Raw genomic sequence first — 27,701 nt, forward strand, 5'->3', positions numbered from 1 at the left:
TTCCAATTCTTGTTGGCATGAAAGCACTGGGTCTCCTGAGTATTAGAAAATTTATAGACTTATTTGTTACCGCAAAACATTGCCAACACAGCTCACTTTATGCCTCAGAAATGACGAGATTTGTAACGCAACTAGCCCAGGAGCCCATATGTCCTGTATCTTATTGTTTGTCCGCTTTTTTGCGAGCTTTCGATTTCTTTTGAAACCCATTGGAAAGGTGGGCAAGCTCAAAAGTCTCAAACGCTCTTTAAATGTAAAAACACTATGCAAGTTTTTTTACAGTGTTTTGGCTGGATTAGCACGGCTGACCGAAACTGATTCAGAACTTAATCATGCGCTGCTCATAATATCATTGGTCGGCCGAAGTGCAGGTTATTTACGACAATAAAATCATATAACGTAGGATGTAATGAGAATATCTTCAGTTTTTTGAAAAGACACAGCATAACTGTGGGACATTAAAACGTTAAAACGATGGCAAGAAAAGTTACTGCCTCTGCAAAAGAATTTCTACATCTAAAAATGCATTTTGTACAAGGCCAAGTTGGATTGGTAGTTAACAAAGCTGTACAAGAATGTAAATTTCAAAGAAAAATTATGCAAAGTCGCTTAAAGTATCGAACAATAATTTCGTTTCTTCAACGAGCGTACAAACCAACAAATTCATTATAAACAATACCATGACAGCCTGCAGATGAAAGATCAGCTTTTACTATTTTGGCACTCTACTGAAATTTACAGAGCATATAACTCGTTAGAGGACGGCACCATTGACATAGCAGGAAACTTACTGCGACCGACCAATGAATGCAAAGCTTTTTAATATGTGCACCTTGAGTAATACCACTCTAGGCATGGGAATTATATGTACAAAAAGCTATAAAACTGCTGTATTTGATGAAGATAATGTCTGAATTGATGCAATGAAGATAAAGTTGCAAATGATGCTGTAGACCACAGTAATTACTAGTTTAAACTAGGCATACAAAACTGTAGCGTTGTATCTAGCGTTGCTGGGACAATAGTATTCCTTTCGGAAGTTAATGTCTCCAAGATTACGAATGTATTTCATTGAAATTTCGAGTTATGTGGGATATTAGAACGTCTCTTTCATTTACAATTTCTTTTTTAATACAATTTTTTTTAGTCAAGCGGAAGGAAATTAGTTTGGAAGCTCAAACCGTTCAGTGTGTAAGGTTTTTCAAAAATATTTTAATTTTAGTAAATTGAAAACTTAAATTTAAATGAGAAATAAATCTAGAAAAGGACAAAACAAATGCTTGTGCAGTTTTACCAACTTGTCCGATCTCTCAGTGATTTATGTTAGAAACAATGAAACCTTTATTTCTGGGTTGTGCTGCCATAAATTATTGAAAGTAGTCGAATTGGAAAAGACTGCACTTCTAGTGATTGCATTTCCACACAAAGAAACAGTTTAATCGTTAGGTAAAGTAAAATAGCAGCATACAACATTAACCCTAAAACCGAGTTTTTATAAAGTAAAAAATGAGAAGAGAAATATAAAAATTAATACGTAGAATTGCAGAGATAAAAAATAATGTTTTTGTACGATGATATTACGAAATTAAATTACCAAAAGAAAAAGAGATGCAATTTATAAACGGCTGTTTTGAAACTACAAAAAAAAGAAGAAGATAAACTAGGGAAACAGTAAACTTTTCCACCGCAACTACACTTTTACACATCAAAATCAATTTTTAAAACAAAAGTACCGCAACTTTAGTAAACTATTCCCATCCCCCCACAATAAATACAACTACGAAGCTCCTCTTAGACTTAAAAACAAAAAAGAATTGGAATATTTATCATTGTCATTATTCATGCATTCATTAACATTAAAGTTTAGAAGAAAGAATTGTGGAGTAACATTTACGATACGAAGATTTATATTTAACCAAAAACAAAAAGAGAAAAATTATTCGCAAAATTTTCAAAATATTCTTTAGAATTAAAAACATAAAATGTCTGAAGTAATATAATTTTAGAGACGTAACTCATTTTCATTTACAATTTTCCTTTTTTGAATATTTCTTTTGTGATTTTTTAGCTTTGACGTTTATCTTTGAATTGTAAGGGTTTCCGTTTCTTTTCTTTTTTTTGTATAAAGCTTAAACCTAAGAAAATGTAAATGATGAAAATAAATTGTTTCAAAAGTCAGATTGTCAAACGATTTTAAGCATTAGTGGCAAGCATATCTACATCCATAATATCTGTTATACCCTCTCGTAGGCGGCAAATATCGCCAACAAATATCGAATTGTTCCAGTGACCTGAAAACCTATTTTTAACGGCTTAAGAGAAACACTTTTTTAGCATAGTGGAGGTCCATCTTCATATAAAAGGTGATTTTTACTTGCACTTTGTGATATAAGCATGCAACATTTTTCCATTCATTAACATTGATGTTTTGAACGTTTTTGGATATGGTGCCCAAACAATCACTCATTCCTACTACCCTTCCTCTCTTCGTTCCTAAATCGTTCCTCATTGCAATTCTGTTCATTAGTCAAAAAAGTTGCAACTGACGCAATAATTTCGTGGAATATTGTTGGAAAGGAATCAATTTGGTTCTATTCCTGATTGGTTGAAAAATCGTTCTAGCTTTATCTTGGTGCAAGATATAAAACCATTTTTACGGATGTTTTCAAGGGAATTGATTCACATCGCAAGTGATATGTTTTTTGTTCGAAAAGTTGCATCATTTAAAAGTTGAGGATTCAAGTAATCTCCTGTCGATTACATAGGTAGGGCTTGATAAAGTTGTGTGGAAGATTTATTCAAAAACACTCAGAATATCATTATCGATGCGATGGTCAAAATTTTCATTAAGATCACTTGCTGAGCGATCAAAATCGTTATAGTTGCTGTTGTGAGGAATTTGATCTTTCCTTCATCGGCCAATTTTAATAATTTCTTCTTATGATGTTTAGAGGGTCAGACAGAGTTAATTTTTCGATAAATAAACATATTAGACAGTTTGTGCAATAGACATATAATTCATAAGTCAACTTATAAGTTGGAAATTATAAGTCACATCTTCATACAAGAAGTTCTGGAAGGTTACTTAAAATTTCTAACTTATAAGTTGACTTATAAACTATATGTTATTTGCGCAAACTGTCAATTAGCGGTGTTGTTCTTTAAATAGATTTTAAATTGATTAACAACTGTTTGGCTGTTCTTACGACTACCGAACTACGAGTGGTAGTGTGAGGTGAAGTCGAGGGTGAAGTGAAAACACACTGTTCCAATAATCTTCTGATATGACTGTATTTATTTCGTAATTTTATTTAATATTTTCAATCTTTCATAGAATTTACAAGTAATTTGATAACAAGAATTTTATAATTAATCTCGCACCGCTGCTAAGTACAGCTATATCTTTTTCTCTTTAACTTGCCCGATTTTGGATCTCATTTTGGTTTGACGTAAATTAGCTAATATTGTTCTCTTAGTCATGTGGATAACAGTTTTCTTTAATCTAAATTCAATTTGGTTTTTAAATCTTTAACATTTTCATTTTATTTATTTATTTATTCTTTCTTCTGCTTTATTAAAACTTATATATTTTATATATATATATATATATATAATGTATCTACAATTTCAGATTATTTATTTTAGATTTTCTTTTTTAAATAATTTTCTTTACTTTTGGTATTTTAAAAACTCTTCATATTCTCCCTTTGTTATTGTCCCATATAATAATATCTAATCTATTCTGTACTGTTCATCTTTTAATTAAAAAAATACCTTTTCTTCCACTACTGATCCCTCTGAAGATTAATTTTTCACGATTTCTCTGATTCTGATAATTTCGAATCTCGAGTTTCAACAAGACAAGAATTTACAAGACTCAACTCAAAATTTCACTGGGACTAGTTATGTTCAATAAAAGATCAAAAGTTACCATGGGGATCTGAAGATAAGAACCACAGTCTACCATAAAATATCTATAACTTGTCCAGTCTAAGGCATGCGATTTAGATGATTTGCTGAGTTTGTGGATTCATCAGCACAATTTTGTTACACGTAATTTTAGCAGAGTAACTCCTCTTAAATGTATCTCATCGGACTTAAAGTGGCGCAGGTGTATCATTTGAGGTGAGTTCTTTAAGCTTGCCTTAAACAAAATTTAAGGATCACATTTCTTATCTGTCAGATACTGCAAGCCTCATTGCAAGCAGATCACTACAATGATCAAGTCTGTGAATTCCCATCATCGAATATTTTCAAAAGATTAATGCAAAATCTTCTACTTCAGTGGTTCAAACATGAGTTTTGCTATATAAGAATACATTACGCATAGCTCATCATTTACTGTTGCCGTCGTTGTAGATAACAGATGAATAGACCATCCCGAGGACCATCCTTAACAGGTGGGCTGTGAAAACTTTTGTCATCTGAAAAAATGAAATTTTTAAGCAATCATAGTAGTTGCTCCTTTAATTTCGATCCAAGTAGTCTCTAAGTTGAATAAATTTTGATAAGAATTTTCACACTGTGCAATCAAAATATTAGTATGTCCAAAATTACACGAAAACTCGTTAGCACGAAGAATGCAGCAAAGCCAGTCGCTCCTTACAAGTACAAAAAAAAAACGAATTTTCGAATTCATCAAAAAATCCATTGAAATTAAAAAAATTATTTTAATAAATTTCACAGTCAAGCCGTTGTAGTCGATCGCACGGTATATGTGTCTGGTTGTTTGGGCCTTGACAAAGAGACAAATACATTGGTTTCAGGTGGAGCAGCTGCCGAAATGGCACAGGCATTGAAAAATGTGAAAGCTATTTTGGAAGCATCCGGATCGAGTATCGATAACGTGGTGAAAACAACTGTTTTCGTTGACGATTTGGCAGATTTCGGAGGAGTTAATGACGAATATAAGAAAGGTTAGTAAGAGACAAGTCTTTTACACTTGGAAGTTTAAAGTTGCGAGGTCACAATAGTCACTAAACAGTTCTTATGTGTTATAATCGACGAACAAAGGCAAAGTTGAAGCTGCCTCATAACTTTCCCTATTTCAAAACTAGTTCAGTCGAAGAGAAGCCGTCTTTTCCTTGAATTTATACTAGCATCGTCAAACCCGACTCATTTGCATGTTCCATCTCTTAATGAAGACCATTTATGTTTTCAGTTTTCTTACAAGATTTCCCAGCACGCTCTTGTGTGCAAGTGGAGAAACTACCGGCCAACGCGAAAGTTGAAATTGAATTGATTGCAGTGACTGGGAATATTAAGACGGTGCATAACTAAGTGAATAGTAGCATGAGCATGCCTCAGTGAGCATTGCCTCACATTTGAATGCAATAAAATAAAAATTTTCGTTTAGAGAGGATTCAATTATTTTGTTTTGTTTCATGGTATCCCAAATTAAATCTACAAATTATGGCGGTGTTTTCTGCAGCGATGACAAAAAACGATCATGCGCTCTAACTAATCTGTCGAAGATACTTGACTTGAGTAACCAAAACGTGCTCCTGTGAGCGATCCCATGAGAACATTGGACGTGAGGACTTTGGCTTGATTGTGAGTCAGGCCCTAATCCCTCTTTTCGTTCTGTCGAGATACTAAGATCAAATCAAGTGAAAGATTCGACAACAGTCATGGAAGATTGAACTTTTATTACGAAATTAGTCTCTAAACCCGATAGCAACGATATCATTTACAGAAATCAACTGAAAAATCAACTCCTCAGATCGAGTACCAAATAATATCTTTTCTTGGAAATTTTAAGTAAAAGGTATCAGTTGGTACCCACAGTTAAAGATTTTGAAATACCACTACCATCTAATAAAATAATAGGAAGATAAGTCTTTATGTGGACATTTTCATTTTGACAAGACTCAAAATAAAAATGTCACAAGAGTGTAGTTGATAGCCAGCGTCTAAGACAAGGGCTTCAAACAACAATGTCTGACACGTTTAAAAAAAATCAGCGGCAAACAGTAGTAGTACAGTCTAACAAATTCGAGAATAAATCGAGCAGATCCAAACACTTAAATCGATCTTTCTCTATGCTCATATCTCTATACAGTAGCACTTTTTACTTCCCATTTCGTCAGATTGTTAATGTAAGGATATCATCCTAATTATGATCATAATATTTTCTAGTTTTAATTAAATTTTCCATTTTTTTCACTTTATCGTTTTTAGGTTAAAAATAGCAGATACAAAAATCATTTTCTTTTTTTTTTCTCATACCTTTCCAAAAGTTTTGGCTTATTTCTTCTGTCGCTTGTAGTGTTTTATATAATATTGTTTTCAAAGATAGGAAGTCTTTACAGTTATAATTTAAGTTGTTAATTTTCAATTTAAAAATTCGTTTTGACCTTTTTACAGGTACCTAGAGAATCACAATTTTTCTTCTTTAAATTTATTTGCTATCCTAAGTTTTTCATTTAATTACGTCTGTGTCTGGGTTATATAATTATGTATTGACTGTATTTAAATGGGTTTTTATTTTAGTCATCTAGAGTTTCACTTTTTGTTTAGTTAACAGCTATTTTGTATTTAACGCTTTCATTTCATCTTTGCAGGGTTTTATTGGTCCTTGTACTTTTGAAAACTAAATTAATTTAATTAATTTATTAAACAATTCGGTTTCAAAATTAAACTGTCGAAGGGTTTTGTTAGTCGTAGGATAGAGAGAAAATCGATTGACCCGATCTAGATCAAGCAACGGATTTTTTCGACACATACACACTCTGAGTATGTACCGACTTTCCTAATCTTTTACCGCTACGGTTAAACCATATTTTATTCACGAAACCAACAACCGGTGTGTTATAAGTTCCAAAACTGATTCACTTTCGGAAGGGCGATGCACATCTAGCAACAATTTCCTTTGTATCATTTTTTGAACATTCATTGTGACATTTTTTTACTTTAAGTTCACCTTGCTGATCTCTCTGTAAGCAGACACCCGCAACAAACATCGTATTAACAACTAGACACATGCTGAAGAAAAGATGGATGTTGCAGCAAAATTGTTGCTAGATATGCGTGGGCGGGAAAATGTTTGCTTGAAAATAGTCCCTGCCAATATGGAAGGTAAAACTACAAAATTATGTCTCATTCGAAGCTTTTTCTTAACTTACTGGATCAAGAATATGAGGAACGTCTGCTTACAAAATTCGTTTAAAAAACCGACGCGAGTGTTCTGTAGCAAATGCTCTGACTTTTAGAGAACAGACGCCGGATTTTTCGGAATAAAATAGCACACCAAAACGAGATTCAACTACAGAGATCTATGACGGATGGCACATTTATAGAGAAGATCGCACATCAGTGCCTTTTTTTAGGAAATATAATTCTGAAAATTCCAAGTAATTGTGAAAAGTCCCAATAATTTTGGAAAAATTTCTCCGAAAAGTTCCGAAAAAATCCTAATTTTTTCGGAACTTTTTCAGAATTTTTCGGAATATTCAGAATTATAATTCCGAAAAATGAGCCCTGACGTACTTTCAGTAAAATTTGTGTGTGTGGGGGCACTACCAATGGATATACGAATAATAGTGACTGAGACATAAACATCGGACAAGTTAGGCAACAGTTAACAGAGATAAACTTTACTTCCACACTAAGGATAATATTATTATAGCAGCTAGAGGCAGTGAAGTATTTATATATTTATAAGAGTCATATCGTTCATTACTGTAGTGTAGTATTTATAGTGTTAGTGTATGCTCCGACAATTATTATAAAAAAATACAAAAACGAAAAGCCAGTTTGATTTCGATTTTGTAGTATTACTAAAACGTAGTACAATTGAAAAGGCGCCTTTTATTCCATTTCTTATTAAAATACCTTTTTCTTGGCTTACACTATCCGACCGTGGTGGTTTCGTTCAACGAATTATAACTTGTGCGCATGTCCTTCGTCTAAGTCTTTTACCGTTTTATTCAATTTTCTTTTTTAAACTCAATAAATCAAACGAAACAAAATATTTTCGACGTGCGAAAACTGATAGCGAACGTAAACAGGAAATACATTTTTGATCGGTTCACAATTCTGTGCGATATGTGGTCAGACAGTAGTGACTCTGTCCACTTCCACATACCGTACAGAATTGTCGCTTTGTCAGCAAATCACATCTTTTTCGTCGAATGTTGCCGTATCCATGGAACTGAGTGATTTTAAACGGGTCTGCAGTATCGATGTACCACGGAACTTTCGACGTAGTTTCCTGCATGGATCAAGATCGGTATTTTTATTTCAACTCGAGTTGTTAGACAGCAATCAACTGACCTGTACACATACGTAATAAAACCGATGCAACATAACAGTAAAATTACGCATAATGTTGCTAACACTTCGGCGGGTAATCGTAACAGTGCTGAACAATGTGTGAACGATTCATCGTATCCGGACGGACAATGCGATTTTCCATCACACCATACACTGGCGTTGACACATGCATCCAATTCAGGACATTTGAATTCACAATCAGCTGAGATCCCGGTAAAGAGAAAACTTAACTTTCGTACAGCATCATTGCGTCAAAACTGTTATGCTTACCAAGTAGACCCTGATGCGGTCGCGGCACCATTTCCATCCATGTGAACGAGTATTCTTCGTGATCGGGATTGATGTACTCAACAGATATTCCCGGCGAAAAGTGAGATTCTTTGAAATTGTGCTGATCATGCCAACCGGAACTGAACATTTCCACGTAATCATTGAGTGCCGAATTTTCACTCAACGGACATGCAGTTACCGAAGAACCTTCAGCGTTTGTGAGCACTACTCGAGACTTGGTTTCACCTGTTAGAATCAAATCGAGTTACAGACATTTAACCGACAATGGAAGAAGAATATGTCTAGTGAGTTGAGTAATTGAGTCACACTTACAATTATTTGACGACAACGCTCGGCTCGAATTGACAGAATTGTGTTGTAGCGGATTATGTTTCCTCAAATAAATTCCATTTAAACGAACGTACAAAAATCGACCCGATGTTGGTTCCACTAACCATGGCCGTGTTCTGCATTCAATCTAATTAATAATCGGAAATGTATTACTCTTCCAAAGGCTTTCGCTTGTTGTTTTGACTTACGTCTTCCAAAGCCAAACTAGTCTGACCACCTGGACCACTGCGCCGTCTCGACTCTCGACAGGTGTACGGACCTTTGATAAATTGAAATGTGGCTTCGAAGTAAATATTATCGGGATCGTCTTGTGATGTCATATTAGTTGCGATTAAATGGAGCTCTAAGTCCTTGCCGGACGAGGTGTAAATAATTGGAAGATCCGATGTGTTTGTGGTATTACAGCCGCAGCTTCGAAGGAATAGATTTGAATCTGGCGAGTGTTTCTCGAGTACCTGGAAGCAAATTTACATTTCAGTAAAGTTGTGCTGTTACTGCGATGTTTGGCAATATACCTCAAGTCTGACACTGGTGTCACCAAAGCAATATGACCGATTTGTGTCGAAATCGACTTTGGAAGAACATTTCCTCTTTCCGGTGTTCAATCTTTTAATCACGATTCGAACTCGCTCGTCACGTTGAGCCTCAAACCGGTAGACACATCTAAAAGTTGTATGAAATTTAATCAGCGGCTAGTCACCATGAAGTGCAAAACAAATTACTTTAAATTTGGTGTACCACCACGGCCAAACATGAATATGTTTTTGGTACTCCGAAATGTGCCTTGGTCGCTGTGATCCATTAAGCTGCTGTTGAATTTCCTGTTACATTCATGCTCCGTTCCAATCGGTGCTCCGTCTTGGTGCAAATCAACGAATTCGTACCGCATTTTGAATTGCAGAGGTCTGAAATTCGTTTATAGAATTAAGTTAGAACAGGTGCGAGAGACGAGAGAGAACCGTCCGCATACCTCAATACGGTTGTTTCGGTATTTTTGAGTTCCAACGTTACGAAATCGCTGCTCGACACGTAGCTTTCGAGTAAAGTGCACGGTCGACCATGAGTTTCGTTAAATATACCGTGGTCACAACTTCTAGGCACTCTGCCTTGGCAGTAACGAGCTATTAGATTCGTGAAATTCTGTCCATATTTGTGGATGATTGGCTTGCTGTTGATATCTCGCTCACTATAAATGAACAACACTCGTTATAGCAACGAATCTGTATGAACACGACGCATAAATTTATTTACCAATTCAGATCTTTGCAGACTGGAGCCTCGCGCAACGGACCATCCCATACTCTAAGCAAATCGTAAGGAAAATGAAATTTCAACACATCTTCTTTTGCATCCTGAAATTATGGTCTCACCTTAGCATTCCGGTACAGTCTTCTTGCGGGAGCAGCGATGTACTCGCATCGTTAACTAAACCGAACTTCGGTGCCAAATCAAACTTTAGTATAGAAATCCAAACTTTAAACCGATTCGGTTGATGTAGTGTGCTGCCACGTCTTGGTATTTGAATTTGATCGATCGATCGATATTTCTCTTCTGTACCCTGAAAACAATGTTATCCGACGTTTTACCACCGAGTATAATCTGATTCAATACTTCAACTCGATTCACTCATACCACAACCAACCCTCATTTCCACCCCTTTTAATGTTATATTAACATTAACACACAACAAATCTGTCCATCATAATTGATGAACAAACAGCATGACGAACGTGCGTTTGATTAAATTATTCAAATATTTACCTGCAAATGATACAAGCATGTGGTATTCGGTGATAATGAATGCCTTGGATTTTCCAGTACGCCATGACCCGTTCCTCGCACCCAAAACTCACACATCCTTTTGCTCTTTACATAAGTGGGACTTTGGATATCAACGAAAGTTACTTCGACCTGTATGCGAACAAATAAATTCCATTATTCACTGGAGCAGACAAATTTTAGTTTTTTGGGAGAGAAAAAGGAAAAGTTTTGTAACAAGTTTTCCATTTTATGTAAATGGTTGAGTGGATTGATTTATGGAATTTTCTTATCCGGCGATATATGTTCGGCTCAATATTTGAAAATGTTATTGTAGCAATCAGGTCATGTCCACTGAATGGGAGTAAAATATGGGTTGAATGGGACGAGCTAGTTCTTTCTGTATTTCGAAAGGAACATGTAAAAACATAGTCAATTGGCATGAATAAAACCAAAAAGAAAGAATGTGTGACCTCAACCTCAATACAGAAAACGAACAGTAGAACGTAAGTAAATAATGGGTGCCATTTACAGACTTTTAGAACTTCCTTCAGTTTGTAAATGATTACTAGTATAGGGACAAAACTTTCAACAGCGGTTTTAAGTTTATTAGTAGTGCAGTGTAAACTCTTTGAGTCCCCAAATCTGCAATCCCCTGCAATGAGCAGGTTCGAATTCTAATATGATGTGATGAGAGTGAAAGGATTTTCTTTGAGCGCCTGCTCTGCTCACCAAGTCAGTGTCGAAAAGTAAAACTCTCTTCACCTCGATTGAGAAAAACATTGTATAAACTCGGTAATAAATGATTCTCTGATCTCTGAACCAGAGTGTCACATATTTTGAAACTTATTTAAGTGTAAAAATGTAAAATTTTTCCGCACTTGTTTTTTTATTTTCACACAGTTTATTCGGTTTCGCACTATTCTGGTCAGTTTAATTGAAAAGAAGCTAGATATCGAAACAAAAATCCTTCAAACTTCACTGGATTTGAACCCCTGACCTCGAACTTTTCTATTTTCTGTCTAATGTTACACTCGGTTTGCAGAAAGCTTGGTGTGCAACACTCGCTCCGCTCGTAAGGAAAATGTGGACCAATGCTGAAAAATCAACATTTCAAAACTTGGTGCACAAGGTACTATTTAGGCACTAGATGTGTAATTCTTACTTGCCTCAGATATTTATCACTCAGCTGCATAAATATCTGTTCAACTCATAACATAGATAAGTTCTGAAACCTATGCTTCATTACGAAAACAAACACAAAAAATGCGTTGCATGAGTCAGAACGATCAAATTTTCTTATTTCTTGTTCTAAAATGAATGGTTTGTGTTATTTGTCCTCGTCGTAAAGATTGGACTGTACACTCAGAGCTTATTTATGTCCAAGGTACACCAAGGAGAGTAGGAAAAGGTTCATCACTCATCAATAAACAAAAAGACATTGATATTGATGGTCGATAGTCCATATTTCAGTTCGTTTCAAACCAACCGTGTTTATACAATCAATTTAAAAGCAAATTCGTTCGATTGAAAAGCACCATACTGCCATAGAAACTCATACCTCAAATTGAAATCCATTCAAACTATGTAAACTCGATGGTGATGTGACAAACGTTCCAAATGGGGATGTTGTAAATTCCACTAAAAGCTCCGGTCCACTTGAAATGGCAGACGGGACACTTTCACCGCCACCGCAAAATTTTAAAATTACCGGATCACGTGTCGTATAGCCATCGTAGATTGTAACATAATCCTATTTAAATAGAAAATAATACGATTACAAATTATTTAAATTGGAATGGAATGGAACGACGACGATAGTATAATGGTGTTCTTTTAAAATATATATACATATTCCAGTGTAGTATGCATCAATTTTCGTGAGAGAAGTACGGTTATCTCCAGTATCCGTATCTGTGGTGTATTATATGGAAGGAATTTATTTAAAAAAAAGAAGAAGAAAGTCTGTGTTTTATATGCAAATTTATACAAGTTGCCACTTTAGAGAGGCTATCTCTCGATGTTGTGCAGAATAAATATTAATTGTGCGACGAACACAACTAATGGGAATAAAAAGCTGTTTGGGATATCTGCAATACGTTTGGGGATATTTTAGATCTAAAGTGCCGTTGTGGTGAATTCATGAAAATGCTAAACTGTTAACTTTCTGACGAAATTAATTTTGAATGTTTGATGCTCTGATTCAGTTTGGAAGTGAGAAACAAAACAGCCATTTCAATATTGAGAAGATGACTGGCCATCAGGTTTATTTCGTAGAACAAACACGACACAGTAAATGCAAGACCATGCCAACTTTGATTTGTCCCGCCGGAGTGAGTTTTTTTTTTCAAAGCTGGAAGACTGGAAAATCATGTCCGACAACTGCATTCATTTTGAATATTCGATAGAATATGATTTTTGTCAGTCAGGAATCATTCATAACGTTTTTACCGGTTTTGACAGTGTCATCAAAATGAAATATTAAATAACTCGAGGAATACACATTCTGTGAAGTTAAAACAACTATCTTCTACTCTCAACATACTAAATGAAGGGTATAACATGGTTTTAACTTTGCAGAGCGAGTTACTTAGGATTTATTTTTGATGACAGCACTGAAAAGACGTTACATAATTTATGAATGATCCATCGTGAGTTTTGTTCTTCATCAGCAAATGATAATAAAGTTATTTGTTATAGAAATTCTACTTTACGTCTAATCTCTGAGGAGAAACAATTCCACCAGGATAATAACAAATTCTTCCGATTAAAATATTAAACAAATTGAGTTTGATACAAATACTTTTTTAAACAGCATTACCATAAATCTACAGAACAGTCTCTACTATCAGTTTGTGCGGATTTTGTTCTGAATTTATTATGCTTAAGCGTTGGAATAGAGTTGAAGACGAAAGCATTCTAACGAAACATTTATTCGATTTGACTAAAATTCTACATGTAGAATTTACATCTAAAGTAGTTGGATCTGTCGAGTATTATTGCTTGAATCTGACAATACAAAGGAAATAGAAATTTTATGCTGATGCTGAATGCTGAAACAGAACTTAAAAAAGGAAGTAAAATTCTTGTCAGTTTCGTGAAAATTTCTAAGGGAGACGTGTAAATATTTGAATATAAAATGAAATCAAATAGAATTACGGCTTACTCACTTTAACATTGAATGGAGATTTTAAAATTTTATGTTACTGCAGACTGCAGTCGAGTGGCATGGATTATTTCAAGGTCTTAAAGTGGTTTTTGATTTTTTAAATTGTTTGAAAATTTTGGTATGGAATTTGTGTGCTGAATAAACCACACAACCAAATGCGGAATGTGGTGATGTCACTGCAAAGAGTACTGCATAAAAGCATACTTAACCGAGTGCTGTCATATTAAACATCAAGGTATATTATTGGGAATTTGGTTTACCAAAACTAACAGGGACTATATTGAGAAAACATTTGCCCAAATTGTTCAAAATTTTTTCACATTTACCCAAATTTTCCTAAAAACAGTCCCTGTAAATTCCTGTAAATTACTGAAATTTACAGCAGATTATATTTATCAAAAAATGTTTTAAAATTTACAGAATTTCACAGAAAATTTGGTAAATTTCGGTAAATCAAATTACAAATAATATTTAAGCCTTGACGAAAGAAGACGGGCATTAACGTTTCGATTTGGAAAAAATAAATAAAATGGTATAAATATTCACGTGTGTGGTGTGGACCATTATTCTTCTAGGTAGTCTACCTCTATGGGTGTGGATGCTCAGATGCCTTCGATTGACTGACTGTAAATCTATTTGTGCTTCAGTTTTCCAGTGTCAACATATTTTCAGCTCCGAAACAATTTTTCAATGTTTTGTCGGAGTTTTTATCGGTCCATTTCATGATATTTTTCTCTTTATTGCCAAATTTTAACAACAATTTAACATAAAACTTTAGAACTCAATTTAAAGAACTTTGTAACGACGACAGAGAAACTAGTCCAAAAGTTTCAAATTGGTTTGTGTTCTCAAACAAAATATAGCGGAAAGACAAATCATTAATTCTCTAAAAATTTGGTATATCATCGGGACATTCGTGCAGATTTATAGTATTGTTTGTTCGAAATCAAGAATCCCCAAGCGCAAAATACTTTTTTCTGGTAAACGCTTTTCGCTCACGAGGATTTTCCAGTTCGCCGTTATACACATTCCTTAGAACTAGAACCTAACCATTGAACATTCATCACTTCGGATTTACATTTCTTATTTATTTTTTTATTAAAAAGAAAGACAATTGGAAGCGTGCTAAATTGTTGTGGGCAGACATTAGAGAAATTGTAGAAAGTTATAATTAGATCTCGTACCTCGAAAGTGGGAACACAAGACCGGGGGAGTAACCACCACTGTGCGTGTTATGAAGCCAATCCATAGACTGTATAGAAATTCATTTTTCAAATATTTTTTTATGGCGATTGATGGTTACCCCCTCGAATTGAACAGAATAATTGTGGTGGATGGTGAGATTATATAGTGAGTTCGGCGAAAGAGTGATTATATTAAAATACACATAATAACAATGCACACATCGGTGGTGGGGTGGTAAGGTGAAGTGATAATAAAAGGTTTTACGTTTTGTGTTTACCGTTGAGTTCCATTTTGGGTTCGGACTATCCTATTTGTAAAAGGCAGCTGATTTATATTTAATCGTTTATTATGTGGGTAGATATGCAATTGGGTATAATGAACAAACAAAAAATCGAAATGAAATGAAATATGCAAAACAATGACACCTACCGAATCTTTATGTGGTCGCATTAGTGACGGTGGTATTTGTCATTATGCAAAATAAATTCCAATTCGTGGGCTTTTCGATTATTTTGCATTTTCAAACAAAACGTTTTATGTGACAACATAATTACAGAAACGATATATGTTTATCATTCTGTTTTTGTTTAAAAAAAAAAAAAAACGGAAACAACGAAAGATGACAATAAACGGGAACAACATATGTAATAAAGTGGAGAAATTACATTTCGAAACAGAAAAAAATTGTAATAAAACACACGAACAAACATTCTTTTATAAATTACCTGAACGTTAGAACATTCATCCCACGTACTGATGCGTGGCGTAAATTTTTCTTTTTCGTTTTTCTTTGTTGATGATGTCTGCGTTTGAATCCATACCAAATTCCCTTTGGGTTGACGAACTGTTATTAATGCATGCTTTCCCGGCGGCACCTCATGCTGCCGAATAAGAAAATGTACAAAAAAAATTATTGAATTGAAAAACGTGTGCACAACAAAAATTGTTTTATCTTTTCGCAAACATAATATGTGTCGTCTATACATGTAGACATTCGATGCGAGTAGAATTTTGTTAGACGAATAAAAGGTTCAGCCATAAACTCCACTAAAATGTGTGTGTATATATGAGCGTGGGTGGGTGGATAAATTTGATGAGGGTTTCGATCGAATACACATATGTTCGATGGATATTGGTTGGATTTTGTCAGTACGACTTTATCGAAATAAATGTATTCGGATTTTTCTGTTTGTTATTGAAATCGTGTAAAAGTAGGTGAACAAGTCGACATGGAAAGTGTTAATGAAACAGATAGAAACGTGATATTAACCGAAGAAAACTGTGGTGTTTTATGGCTTTCCAATTGTAAAGCATGAGTCAATATTTTTACGCGTAAATACAATTTGATTGGAAATCTGTGATAGATGGATTCAGGGAGATAAAATTACACAAAGTGTTAGAATTACACAAGATTTTTGGTCGTTCCCGAAAAGATTTTGAATTCATATCGATTCTAGAAGGTACAGTACAAGACAAAGTAAGAATTAGCAAAATGTTTTCTTCCACTGACTGTTTCAATCTGAGAAAATGCAATTTCATATTTCATCAAGGCTTTATTATTTTTGCCATTCACATCAGGCCATGGCACGGGAACAACAAACCACAAGTGGCTAGTCATATCCTGTTGCATGTACAAGTGTAGCGAATAATAAGCGAAATGAAAGTAAACTTTCATTTCATACTGATATTTATTTTATCAAAAAAAAACTTTCATTCCACGTCATCACTAGCCATGCAGTAAAAATAGGTCATAACTATATACAATCCGATTCTCTTTATTATTTACGGATGATAACACATTTACGTGGATATTGCTTGTGGAATCAATTAACATACATTGGATTGTAATCGTTGCAAATATCAATTCTTTGTTTTCTTCCACTGAAGAATCAAATTTTCTTTAACTCCAAGAGCAAAATTGTTTCACAATAAAGATTCAAAAAGCAATATCATCACATCTAGCTTATGCAACGACGATTGTATTCGTCCAATATATCTGTATTCTTATTCTATGTGCATTCTATCCGCAAAAACCAACGTAAACTTTACGTCCCATTATTTTAGTTACCAATTGATTCTTTTATGTCAACAGCGTTAAATTGAGATCTTTGCAGTGTTTTGGTTCGCCCGAAATTACTAGCTGGGCCCATAAACTGACTCTCAAATAAACAATCTAAACCCAAGCTATATACAGTGTCGTTGCAACATTGATACGTGTTATGTGTTCCCGTACGTGACGACGTTTTCAACGTAGCAAAGACATTGACTATGTTATAATGTCTAGTTTGTCTTTACATTCCTAATTATTCCCGTGATGTTTGTGGACAAACATTACAATTCAACTGCAGCAATTTGACCAGTTTTTCAAATTTAGTTTCCTGTGACTTCAAGTTTATAAAAGAATTTATGGAAAATGTAGTGCGAAAACTGTAGGAATAAAAGCCGAAAATGATTTGAATCGGATATATTTTGGAAAATCCAAAACCATTTCATTTCGACTCTGCTCTAAAGCACTTTGACTGTGTTTATTTTCAATTTTCCCCACTTTTGAAATTTCATTCAACTTCATATGATTAAAATCCACAATGTACTCATATCCACTTCACGGATACATTTTAAACTTAAATGTTACTTCCATTTTTGGATTAAACTCAATTGTCAATTTCAAATTTCCTTGGAAAGAAAATTCCATTTAAAAGTCTGTAAGTATCGATTCACAGAAATTTCATTTTCAATTGCTAAATAAACGTTCATGTCTTGGCTGGATGTGTAAATGGTATTTACGTTTTCTGAGCCTCCATAAAAAGCCTGTTGTATTTTTTCGTTTAGAAATCTGTATGTGATCTGTATGTAATGGTGTATACTCTTCATAATAATACAATTTTCAAAAATAATATTCCGTCTACAAAATTTATTTAGGAAAATCGTTAGGTTGGCTCATTTCATTTCCGCCAATTCATTCGAAATTTAATGTTATTTTCTTGGCCGATACTATTCGAAACCGGTGTGAAATAGCATCACCCAATTAATGCCGATACTACTCTGACAAAGATGTCGGATAATCATATGACAGGGTAATTCCTAATTAAATGCCGTGTCGATTAGCTATACAACTCAGTTGACTCGCGAGTGTGTAAAAACATTTTAAATATCCAGATATTTTAAAAAATTTGCGGACATCTAGCAAAATTTGAAATAGATGAATTCCTCTTTGTTTGGGGTTCATTTTGCTTTCACAGACGACAAGTTAGTAAATTGATTCTTTACTTCAATTGATATCAGTATTTTCATTTGTTTTTACATTCATTTTGCTACACATAAGACGACGTTAGTTGGTGGAGCTCATTGATAATCTTTGTCCGCGTCGTCGATAGCAGATGAAGAAGGCTTTAAATTTTTTTTAACGAAAATCAATGGATGTTGAGATTTTTGTGTCCTGAGAGCAGTTTGTGTGTGTACCTAATGTAGATATCATGAGTAAAGGCACTGAAGATCAGTTCTAGATGTCGGTGAGACGTTATAATTCAATGGTAACACAAAAGGTGTGTAAAAGCTCCAGTAAATCAGTGAAACTTGATGCAAAGAAGTATATGAAATGAAATAGAAATTTGAGAAATCCCAAGGGACACTAGAGGCTAGTTATGGCTAACTTATTCATCTTGAACGCATTCATAATTTATGTCGAATTACTACGAAAATAAGTCCGTTCACAAAACCTCCGGGTCGACATTTGACCATACCCTATTCTATACTTTCATTCACGAATGCGGCATCTGTACTTAATAACTCTTCGTAGATGACAAACCCATTTCCAATATAAAATTGGTGATTGCAAGAACGGCACATAAATCTATTATGAAAGTCACATTATTCTATCTTCATTTTACATGAAATTTTAATAAGTATTTTGGGATGTGTGACTACTCGCACCCGGTGTGGATTAGCCACTCCGTATTTTCTTTACAGTAGACGCGTAGACAGTGGAATGAGATCCCAGGTAATTTATATTTATTGTGTGTGACAAACGTAGGCCGACAAAATGGGTGTTCGTGTATTGCCTACCATAAAACGAAATAAATGTTCCTATGGGAATATATCAACCGAACAGATAGATGTATCTACATACCGTTCGGAGGTGTTCAAACTCAGATTTAAATACCTGTCTACAGTATACACATAATCAGGGTATGGGGAAAAACAGAAGGGGGCTGCAGCGAAAGTTATAAGAGTTTAATACTGTTGTATATACCAAGTCATATAATAAAAGGAAAACATCAAATCTTAATAATATAACCTGCGAAATTTGAAATAAAATTTGTTGCTTCTCAAATTCGAGCTTATTTTCTGAATTTAAGATATTGATTTATTCACCGTAAATTCGTTATCGAAACATTTCCGTGCATATATTGTTTAATTGTCTCCCCAGAGATGAGATACTTTAAAATATAAATTGAGTGTGGAATATTGGTTCGGGTGAAAATACATTTATCAATGTGATTTTATGTTCTTGTAGGTACACACAGACACTCTAACAACACGAAGAAGAAGAAGCTGAACACCGTTTAAGCTTGGGGAGGTGTGCGAAGACGAATTTGAATCTGAATTTGTTGTAAAGTTTTATGAGTCAGAGGAGAAAGATATTGGTTATGGTTATAATGTGTTCCAGATTTATTGGAAAACGTTTTGGTTGATTTATTTTATGTCAATTGTTATAAATGAGTACCGTGATGACGGTTCTTTTTTTTGGAATACACTCAGCAAATACTACTGACGAATTATTTAAATATTTTCAAATATAAATTGGATTTGACAAAAGAAATTGTGGTAGTTTTTCTTATCAAGATGTCTGCAACATTTTTTGCACAACAACAAAAAATTGTTAGAAAAGTCTGAAAGAAAATGTAAAATCAATAAACGTCGAGTGTTTGTTCAGCAAAGAAAACTTCATTTTTTTTTAAACAAATAAAAAACCCACTTGATATCTCATCTGAAGTATAAGGATACAATGCCCATGCGATATGTGAAGACGAGACTTTATTAATCAAACCATAACAGAAAATTCAAATCGACCTTTAATCTAAAAAAAGGATCAAGAAGACTACGGTTTTGTGAATGAAAGACGAGAGGACCAGACTACTTAAAAAGCTCCTGAATAAGAGTTTGTAAAAAGTTGTCCTGTTGAGTTGAATGTAAGTTATTTTTATTAGGAAAGATAATGTTTATTTCACAACTATCATTTTTGTTCTGTCGTTCCTAAATACTTTCTGTTTTTATTTTTTAAATTCAATTAAATTGGTGGTAGATTTTGGCGAGATATTGAATACAATATGTATTAAATCTTATGAATACATGACTTTCATCATAGAAAAGCTCGCGCACAGATCTGAGCACAGTGCCGGACTGGCTCAAAAAAGCCCTTCGGGCGTTGTATGGAGGAATTTTTCAAAAAGCCCTTCGTCGTCATTTATACATACAAAAATCAAAAGGCCCTTCGGGAATCGCCCGAATGCCCATAGGGCCAGTCCGGCACTGTCTGAGCATGATGATTATTTTGAGCCAATAAATGAGCCAGGGCTGAAATTTTTCTGTTTTTCTATTTTTAATCGGTAGAGTGTTTGAGCACTTATACCATTTATTTTATATCGCACCTCAAAATCTAGTCCATCAAAATAAAAAATCTTCCAATTTTCAACGGTTTAAATTTTTTATCGACATAAAATTTAAATATGAGCAAAAAATTGTTCGAAGATAGTGTTCGAAACGTTACTGGTGTTTTACATCTGACAAAAAGACGAATGCCTGCAGCAAGAGGAACACTTTAGATAAACAACGAATCACATTCGATGCATTCGTTGCAATAGATTAAAGTTAGTTCGCTTAATATGTATTTATTACGTAGGTGGAAGCACGGGTCTTCAGGTGGTAACATGTATGAATGTATGCGTGCTAACTTCTAAAAATAAAAACCCACTGCTGACCGGTGGCGACTCGCTTGACGAACGAATAAGGCGGAAACAAATTCCTCACTCCGGGCCTTACTCTATTATTATTTGCTCTGATTTACTTTGTACGCCGAATAAAAATGTTTAAACACAAAATCGGTTTAATTCTGATCGAATAATTCTGAAAAGGTTGCAAAAAAATCAGAAAAGTTCCGAAAAATGAAGGATTTTTTCAGAAATTTCATACCCTCGATAAATGCTGTGCTATTCATCTGTTATCGACGCGACAAATATAAGAGATGAATTAATCTCCGCCTACATTTATCTTACATCGCAAAAATACGTAGTAAAACTAATGAAGTAAAAGATTTTCCATCAAATTCTAAACGATGTTTGAAGCCAAAGAAGTAACAGATTTAATCATAATATTATTGGTGATACGCTTGGTGTTTATGATAGGTTAACCAACAACACATCAGGGCCTCTTATCTTTTCGAATGTTAAAACTATTAATTTAAAATTTTCAACAAAATAGGTAACATTGAGAGCATTAATGTCTTTCTATAATCTATACGATTCAACTCTTACGGGCTATGCAGCAACCAAAAATATTTTTAATGATAGCGTGTGATACACGAACTGGTGTAAGCTTAAACAAACAGTTATACACCTCATATCAACACACCGTTCCCTAATCTTAATTGATTTGCTTGTGTGGGTGACATACATGAATTCGAATATCTCAGGTAAACGGAAGATGAAAACAATGGCATGGCTGAAAGCAGTGATAAAGTTCCGATAACATTATTTCCTTTTTATTTGTCCAGAGTTAGTATGGTAGGAGGTAATATGCTTTGAACGATAATGTAACGAATGTGATATAAAAGGGAACATTAGATAGCTGCCGTCGAATCTATCTACATCCAATTCGATTGGAAAAACACAAAATTAACTGTGAAAAACCAATTTTATCCGAAATTTTATCTAGTTCATCGCATCGCTATGGGCATTCGGAAGAGTATCGAGTGAAAAAAGGCATGTGAGGGGTTTTTGGTTTTGTTTTTAACAGGAAAAAAATAGAAAAGTTTAGATTTCCCCAGATATTGACAATTCAATTCGTCTATTGAAGGTTGTCGCTCTAAGTGTTCACCCGAGAAAAATGTAACTGACATTAAATGTTAACGTAAATCATTTGTTTCGCTCTTCTTTTTATATTTATCATGGCATATATATAAATATGGGCTCGTACACAAGTCAATTAAGAAAACCGTCCGAATAAATAATTGAACGAATTAAGGCTGAAATAGGATGAAAAGTATTGTAGGTGAACTTGATAGACCGAAATTAATGTTGTACGGCAGTTCGTTTCTTATTTTTACGAATCACCTACTATCAATAAAGCGGCTGTAATTGAATTTTGGACAGGTTTATGTGAGCGAATTTAATGCAAGATTAATATTTTCAGAACAACAAAATTTAGTTTTTCGGTCACAGAAAATTAGGTCCATAATATGGCCACTGACTGGGACTGGCACATCTCCACTAAATACCGTTAATTAAGAAGTAAGAGTCCAACGGGAAATCAAGAAAATTTGATTAATTTTCTAATTATAAGCAAAATATTTGCTATCAACTAATGAAGTAAGAGATTTTTTTTATCAAATAGCAACAAACAAAAGAAGTAGAAGATTTATTGACGAAATTCTTGTCATGTAAAATGAAATGTCATTAAATTACGATCAGATTTTATAAAAATATTTTTTTTTATACAAACGAGAATCACCCTTCACGCTGTAGTTCGTACGATGTTAAAAAGTTGTAATAAAAACTCGTATGAAAAAGAAATGATTTTTTAACTTCGACGAGCTTCAGCTCAATTTCCTAACAAGTTATTTTAAGCTCAGAATGACCACTTTCTGAAATTGCAATAAAGATAAGAACAGCCACTAGAAGAACCTCCCTCTGTTGGTACAGACTGCAACAATTTGTCAATTTTTTCTTGTAAATAAAGTGTGATGTGATGGGTAAGTGTTCATTGAATTCTGTAAACTTATCAAAGACATTTCTGTGTAAGCATCAGTAGGATAGTCAAATGGATTCTGCATTGCACGTACACACAATCGGAATTCCAAAAATTCAAATTTCCGTTCAACAATAAAATTACAAATTACCTGTCGCACTGCATAGTAGCAAGTCAAATTCCTCGGATAAACGCCTGGATAATTGGGTGACTGCAAACGGCACACTTTTTTATCACAATCACTGAATATTCGTGAACAATACGTTCCATGGATTAATGTGCCTGTGAATGTTGCAATAGAGTGATAAATTTAATGGTTTGTAGGGTGCTGAGAATATATATAGTTCTTCAATCTCTCATTAATGTATAATACAATTCGGACACACACTCCCATTCGTCCACCCCAACAACATCCAGACATTTATTCCATAATGCATGAATTCTGTACATCCAATGCACTTAAATCACATTTACACAGTTCTCATTCGACGCTTGATAAATATTCACATATCAAATGCGACAGACATTCATTTACCTAAATAGTACTTTGGCTCGGAATAATTTAATTGAAAATCATTTATTGTGTGATGTTCATTTCGGTATGTTGAAATGTGATGGATACCATCAAATATTAGTTGTTCCGATAGGGCTGTCGAATTGCTAAAATCGTTATAATGGTTTTTCGGTAGCGTTGTATTCTGCCATGGTTTGATATCTGGAAAATGGTGGAAAACAAAAATTGATTAACACTCTTAATGTGATTAGTCGGGGAATCGTAGTGTAATTAACAATAAATTGATGACAATACAAATTTGGGCCAATCCGAAAAAAAAGCGTCAAACATCGCTTGAGAGCACAAATTTAATTTTATTTAAAAAAAGCGTCTGGCAATTGACTCCTGAAATACAAATTTATTACCACGAATGAATTTTTAACGGAATTTACCAAAGCTTTTTCGATTTTAGTATCTGAAGTCATTAATTCAATCACAATTAAATAAATACATTTCGATGGCTTTTACCGCCGTTTTCCAATTAAGTAAAAAGCGACCCAAATTTATCCATAAATTTGTGCGGCCAAAAATAGCAATCGACCAAACTGAAAATAACATTAAGCGAATAAACTGCACTGAATCTCAATCAAGTAACTTTTAAACGTTCCGAATTCGAGAAACCCGAAAAAATGGCAGTGGCAGTACACATAAAATGTTATGATGATTTATGATTTTCAGGGGGGGAATGGAAACACATTATTTTATTGGGCCTGTTCAATTCTAATAAATGGTAATTTATCGGCGTTGACGGTGTTCAAACGGTAATCGTAAATTCGATAAAATCGCACTACATTAACAATTCTTTATGTGTTCAGCATTCGTCCTAGTCACGAACAATTATTACAAAAGAGACAAATTAATGGGCTTTATGCTCCTCATAGTGTCCTCACATATCTGATTCCATAAATTATTTTTTTAAAGTAAACCCAAATAACTCTATGCTAACTCCATGTTCGATCGTTTAATAGTACCAAAACTGAACCGGAGTAACATTTAATTCAATTATGGACACTGTCATTGACTCGTTATTTTTAGAACCATTATTCCCAGAGTACTTTCAATACATTTTAAACTGACCATCTTTATTAGCAGAATAGAGTAGATAGCGCTACAGTTGTGCACCGACCATCTGTTATACCATACGGCGACAACAGGTTGGGTTTTCCAAAATCAGCAGTGACTAGCAGTTCTAGTCAAGCAAAGCGATTGTATTCTCAGATACCTTAAGTTGAATTAGTTATTTACGTATCTGTTGTAGACGGTAGACTTTAGGCAATTTCGCGATTTGTAGCCCGAACAAAGTGAGGGCGACAGGCGAAAGTCTAACCTACAATCATGGAGGATAACAGAAGAAACTGTGGTTCGGTCAAGCGATTTCCAAACAAACCAGACTCGAATCAAGTCACTCTATGATGCAAATACTTGGTATGTTTGTATGTTTGGGACTAAACCCATCTTTCCCGCTTCTCATTGAAGAGTATAGTATAGAATAGTAGTTAATCATAACTTGATATGTTTGGCAAGACAGGGTTAGTCCCAAACATACCAAAAGAGATTTAGTTCCAAACGTACCAAGTAAAGTCCGTCATTCCTGATTTTACGAAAACCGACTAAGAACATTTTCTGTGTTAACAACTCAGTATGTTTATTCACCTCGAATGTCACCGGTATTCTTCATTATTTCGTTTCAAGAAAAGTGAAAATGTTGCCTCGCAAATTGCGAATCAACGACATTAGTAAGAAATATCAAAAAAAATATCCATGCACACTGATAATTGACTATACTTTCAGATGGCATTCAAAGGTTCATTGTGGTATTCGTTATATTTCTCGGTGTGGTAATGAATTTCTTTACGCGACACAGTTTGAATCTCGCAATGACAAAATTGAATCCGAAAGTAGAAACTAAATCGCTCAGTTTTACGGTAAATAAATGCACCAAAACTATGACCAAGTTCGGTAGAATAGCAAATTAAGAGTTCTCAACATTTCAGGAAACATACGTTTGGAATTCAAAATTGGAGAGTTACATTCACGCAGCATTTTATGTCGGTTATGTACCTGGAAAGTTTTGTTGATTACAAAGATGTAGTTGAAAGTTCCTTCATGAAAGAAATTATTTACATTTGAAGGTCACGGACCAGGAGCTTACTTAACACAAAAATTTGGCGGAAAAATCGTTCTCAATGTGAGCCTTTTCGCTGTATGCATTTTAACAGCTTTAACCCCAATCTCAGTTAAATTTGGTAAAATTTAAAATCGAAGAGTAATTGAGTGCGAAAATTGATTTGGAATTTTGTACAACAAAGGTCAGCATATCGGTTTGATAATATTACGTTTTGTAATGGGAATTATGGCCGCTCCAGTTTTTCCAGCCGTGGGCAATTTACTATCCGCTTGGGTTCCACTTAAAGAAAGAAGCGTATCGTCAGCATTTGTTCTTGGGGGTGTGCAAGTAAGATCTCTATTTTTGAGTCGTAGATTCGTACATACAAACTTACCACGCACAATTGTATCGTCTTCAATAATAAGACGCATCACAGTCATGTTTTTATGGAATGGTTTGATTTCATTTCTACTGGGGTCTGATTCTTCCACATAAAATATTTCAGATAGGATCGATGCTCAGCGGATTTTTGCCCGGAGAGATTTTACACAATACAAAAGGATACGGAACGGTATTTTTCATAATTAGCGGTATCTGCCTTGCCTGGTGCATTTTATTCGTAAATATCAATAGAACTTAGTAGAACACATCGATCATTTAAAATTAATATTTTCAGCAATTCACCGTCACCGACAGACCAGAACATCATCCGCGAATTGGCGATGAAGAAAAGGATTATTTGCGCAGAGAAATTGGTGAATTGTGTGAAAAGAAGAAAAGTGCCAGCGAAATTCCCTGGACAAGCCTACTAACTAGCAAGCCAGTGTGGGCCCTAATAGTTGCACAGATCGGCCATGACTGGGCTGTATTTTTTATGTCTTCCTACATACCGAAATATTTTAAAAACGCGCTCGAGCTGAACTTTCAGCTAGCCGGTCGATACATTGGGCTAGCCTATTTCATAGCATGGATTTTCAGTATTTTTTGCGGGTATCTGAGTGGTTTACTTATTCGCCGTAACATTACAACCATCACGTGGTCGAGAAAAATGTTCACAATTTTATGTAACACGAATTAAGCGACCAAACCGCATCCTCGAAACTATTTATTTAACCGCAGACATAATCTTTTGCAGCCACTGTCGTTCCTGGCGTTTTCCTTGTTTTGGGCACGTACGTTAGCCACAAATGGGCCATAGCATGCATGATATTGTGTTTAGGGTTAATGGGTGCGTTTTATGCTGGCAACAGAATCAACGTTCTGGATATTTGTCCCAATTACACTGCCTCACTTTTAGGACTGGTGAATGGCATTGGAGCTGTAGGCGGATTGATTGCAATTTTTTCAGCTGGAGAACTGATGCCAAATGTACACATTTTTCAAGCATTCGATATAATCAATGTCGGCTGATAATCCTTCTTTTTTTGTCTAAAGAATGAGGTACGAGATTGGCAGGTAGTGTTTTGGATTACATTCGGAGTTCTTGGCGTGACTGCATTGGTCTATGTCATTTTTGCATCGGGAGAGAAACAGTCGTGGAATGAAAATTCTTTAGAAGAAAATTGGCTGAGGAAACTGCTCAAACGTAAAAGCGAACATAGAGGCGAAATTGAAAGAGAGCGTCAAAGTAAAATTGTTGGAGAAGACGACCAATAATAGGCACAGCCATCATAAATGGATTTACGAGTTTCATTATTGTAGAGACATTAATATTTGTCGAAAAGATTCAAAAACAACCCGCCACACCAAAGGCACATGTCTAATTCCAACAGTTCAATTCAAACTTTGAACAAGTGGAACTTACCTTCATTTTTTATTCCACCAAATCGCACAACTGCTGTTTCTCTCGGTAACACTTTATATAGCAACCGAAAGTCGAAATTATATCCACTTTGATCCTTTGCCAATCTGCAATAGAAAATGGCATTAAGTTTGGATTTTTCAGTAAAGTGCAACACACTAATAAAATCACTGGAAAATGGTTCTTTTCCTGTTATTTTCCGTCTCAAAAAGCGATAATTAAATAAATTATTTTCGATTCGAACCGAAAGTCGGACTGCATGCAAGAATCT

General features: G+C 34.6%; 2 protein-coding genes and 1 long non-coding RNA gene across 4 annotated transcripts in view; 2 read left to right on the plus strand and 1 right to left on the minus strand.

Annotated features, from left to right (window-relative positions):
* Positions 1 to 4,462: 4,462 nt before the first annotated feature.
* On the plus strand, positions 4,463 to 5,367 carry LOC119080337 (rutC family protein UK114-like). Its single transcript, XM_037188634.1, has 3 exons — positions 4,463 to 4,608; positions 4,687 to 4,916; positions 5,162 to 5,367. Exons 1-3 carry the CDS (start codon positions 4,544 to 4,546, stop codon positions 5,278 to 5,280), a joined length of 414 nt encoding a protein of 137 aa, XP_037044529.1. The 5' UTR covers positions 4,463 to 4,543; the 3' UTR covers positions 5,281 to 5,367.
* A 794-nt stretch (positions 5,368 to 6,161) lies between these two features.
* LOC119080330 overlaps positions 6,162 to 27,701 on the minus strand; it is a 64,150-nt gene continuing 42,610 nt past the window's right edge. Inside the window, exons 5-21 of one of the 2 annotated variants that reach the window (XM_037188626.1) lie at positions 27,434 to 27,537; positions 23,505 to 23,684; positions 23,121 to 23,251; positions 15,733 to 15,888; positions 15,285 to 15,314; positions 12,215 to 12,406; positions 10,657 to 10,806; positions 10,266 to 10,453; positions 10,147 to 10,197; positions 9,866 to 10,081; positions 9,618 to 9,800; positions 9,411 to 9,558; positions 9,084 to 9,350; positions 8,878 to 9,022; positions 8,545 to 8,790; positions 8,275 to 8,476; positions 6,162 to 8,212 (exon numbers count right to left, since the gene is read on the minus strand). In XM_037188626.1, coding sequence (XP_037044521.1) covers positions 8,107 to 8,212; positions 8,275 to 8,476; positions 8,545 to 8,790; positions 8,878 to 9,022; positions 9,084 to 9,350; positions 9,411 to 9,558; positions 9,618 to 9,800; positions 9,866 to 10,081; positions 10,147 to 10,197; positions 10,266 to 10,453; positions 10,657 to 10,806; positions 12,215 to 12,406; positions 15,285 to 15,314; positions 15,733 to 15,888; positions 23,121 to 23,251; positions 23,505 to 23,684; positions 27,434 to 27,537 — 2,695 coding nt within the window. In that variant the 3' untranslated portion in view covers positions 6,162 to 8,106. The remainder of the gene's footprint in view (positions 8,213 to 8,274; positions 8,477 to 8,544; positions 8,791 to 8,877; positions 9,023 to 9,083; positions 9,351 to 9,410; positions 9,559 to 9,617; positions 9,801 to 9,865; positions 10,082 to 10,146; positions 10,198 to 10,265; positions 10,454 to 10,656; positions 10,807 to 12,214; positions 12,407 to 15,284; positions 15,315 to 15,732; positions 15,889 to 23,120; positions 23,252 to 23,504; positions 23,685 to 27,433; positions 27,538 to 27,701) is intronic. The other variant, XM_037188627.1, reaches the window with a different exon arrangement.
* On the plus strand, positions 25,178 to 25,587 carry LOC119080338. Its single transcript, XR_005088313.1, has 3 exons — positions 25,178 to 25,258; positions 25,314 to 25,447; positions 25,517 to 25,587. It is a non-coding gene; the product is annotated as an uncharacterized LOC119080338 (long non-coding RNA).

This window comes from Bradysia coprophila, unplaced genomic scaffold, assembly GCF_014529535.1.
Source record: "Bradysia coprophila strain Holo2 unplaced genomic scaffold, BU_Bcop_v1 contig_350, whole genome shotgun sequence".
Lineage (NCBI taxonomy): Eukaryota > Metazoa > Arthropoda > Insecta > Diptera > Sciaridae > Bradysia > Bradysia coprophila.

Coding starts and splice junctions, on each gene's coding strand:
- LOC119080337 (XM_037188634.1), top strand. CDS start 4,544: ATGTCCAAAATTACACGAAAACTCGTTAGCACGAAGAATGCAGCAAAG. Junction 4,609..4,686: donor AAGCCAGTCGCTCCTTACAA/GTACAAAAAAAA, acceptor TAAATTTCACAG/TCAAGCCGTTGTAGTCGATC. Junction 4,917..5,161: donor TAATGACGAATATAAGAAAG/GTTAGTAAGAGA, acceptor TTATGTTTTCAG/TTTTCTTACAAGATTTCCCA.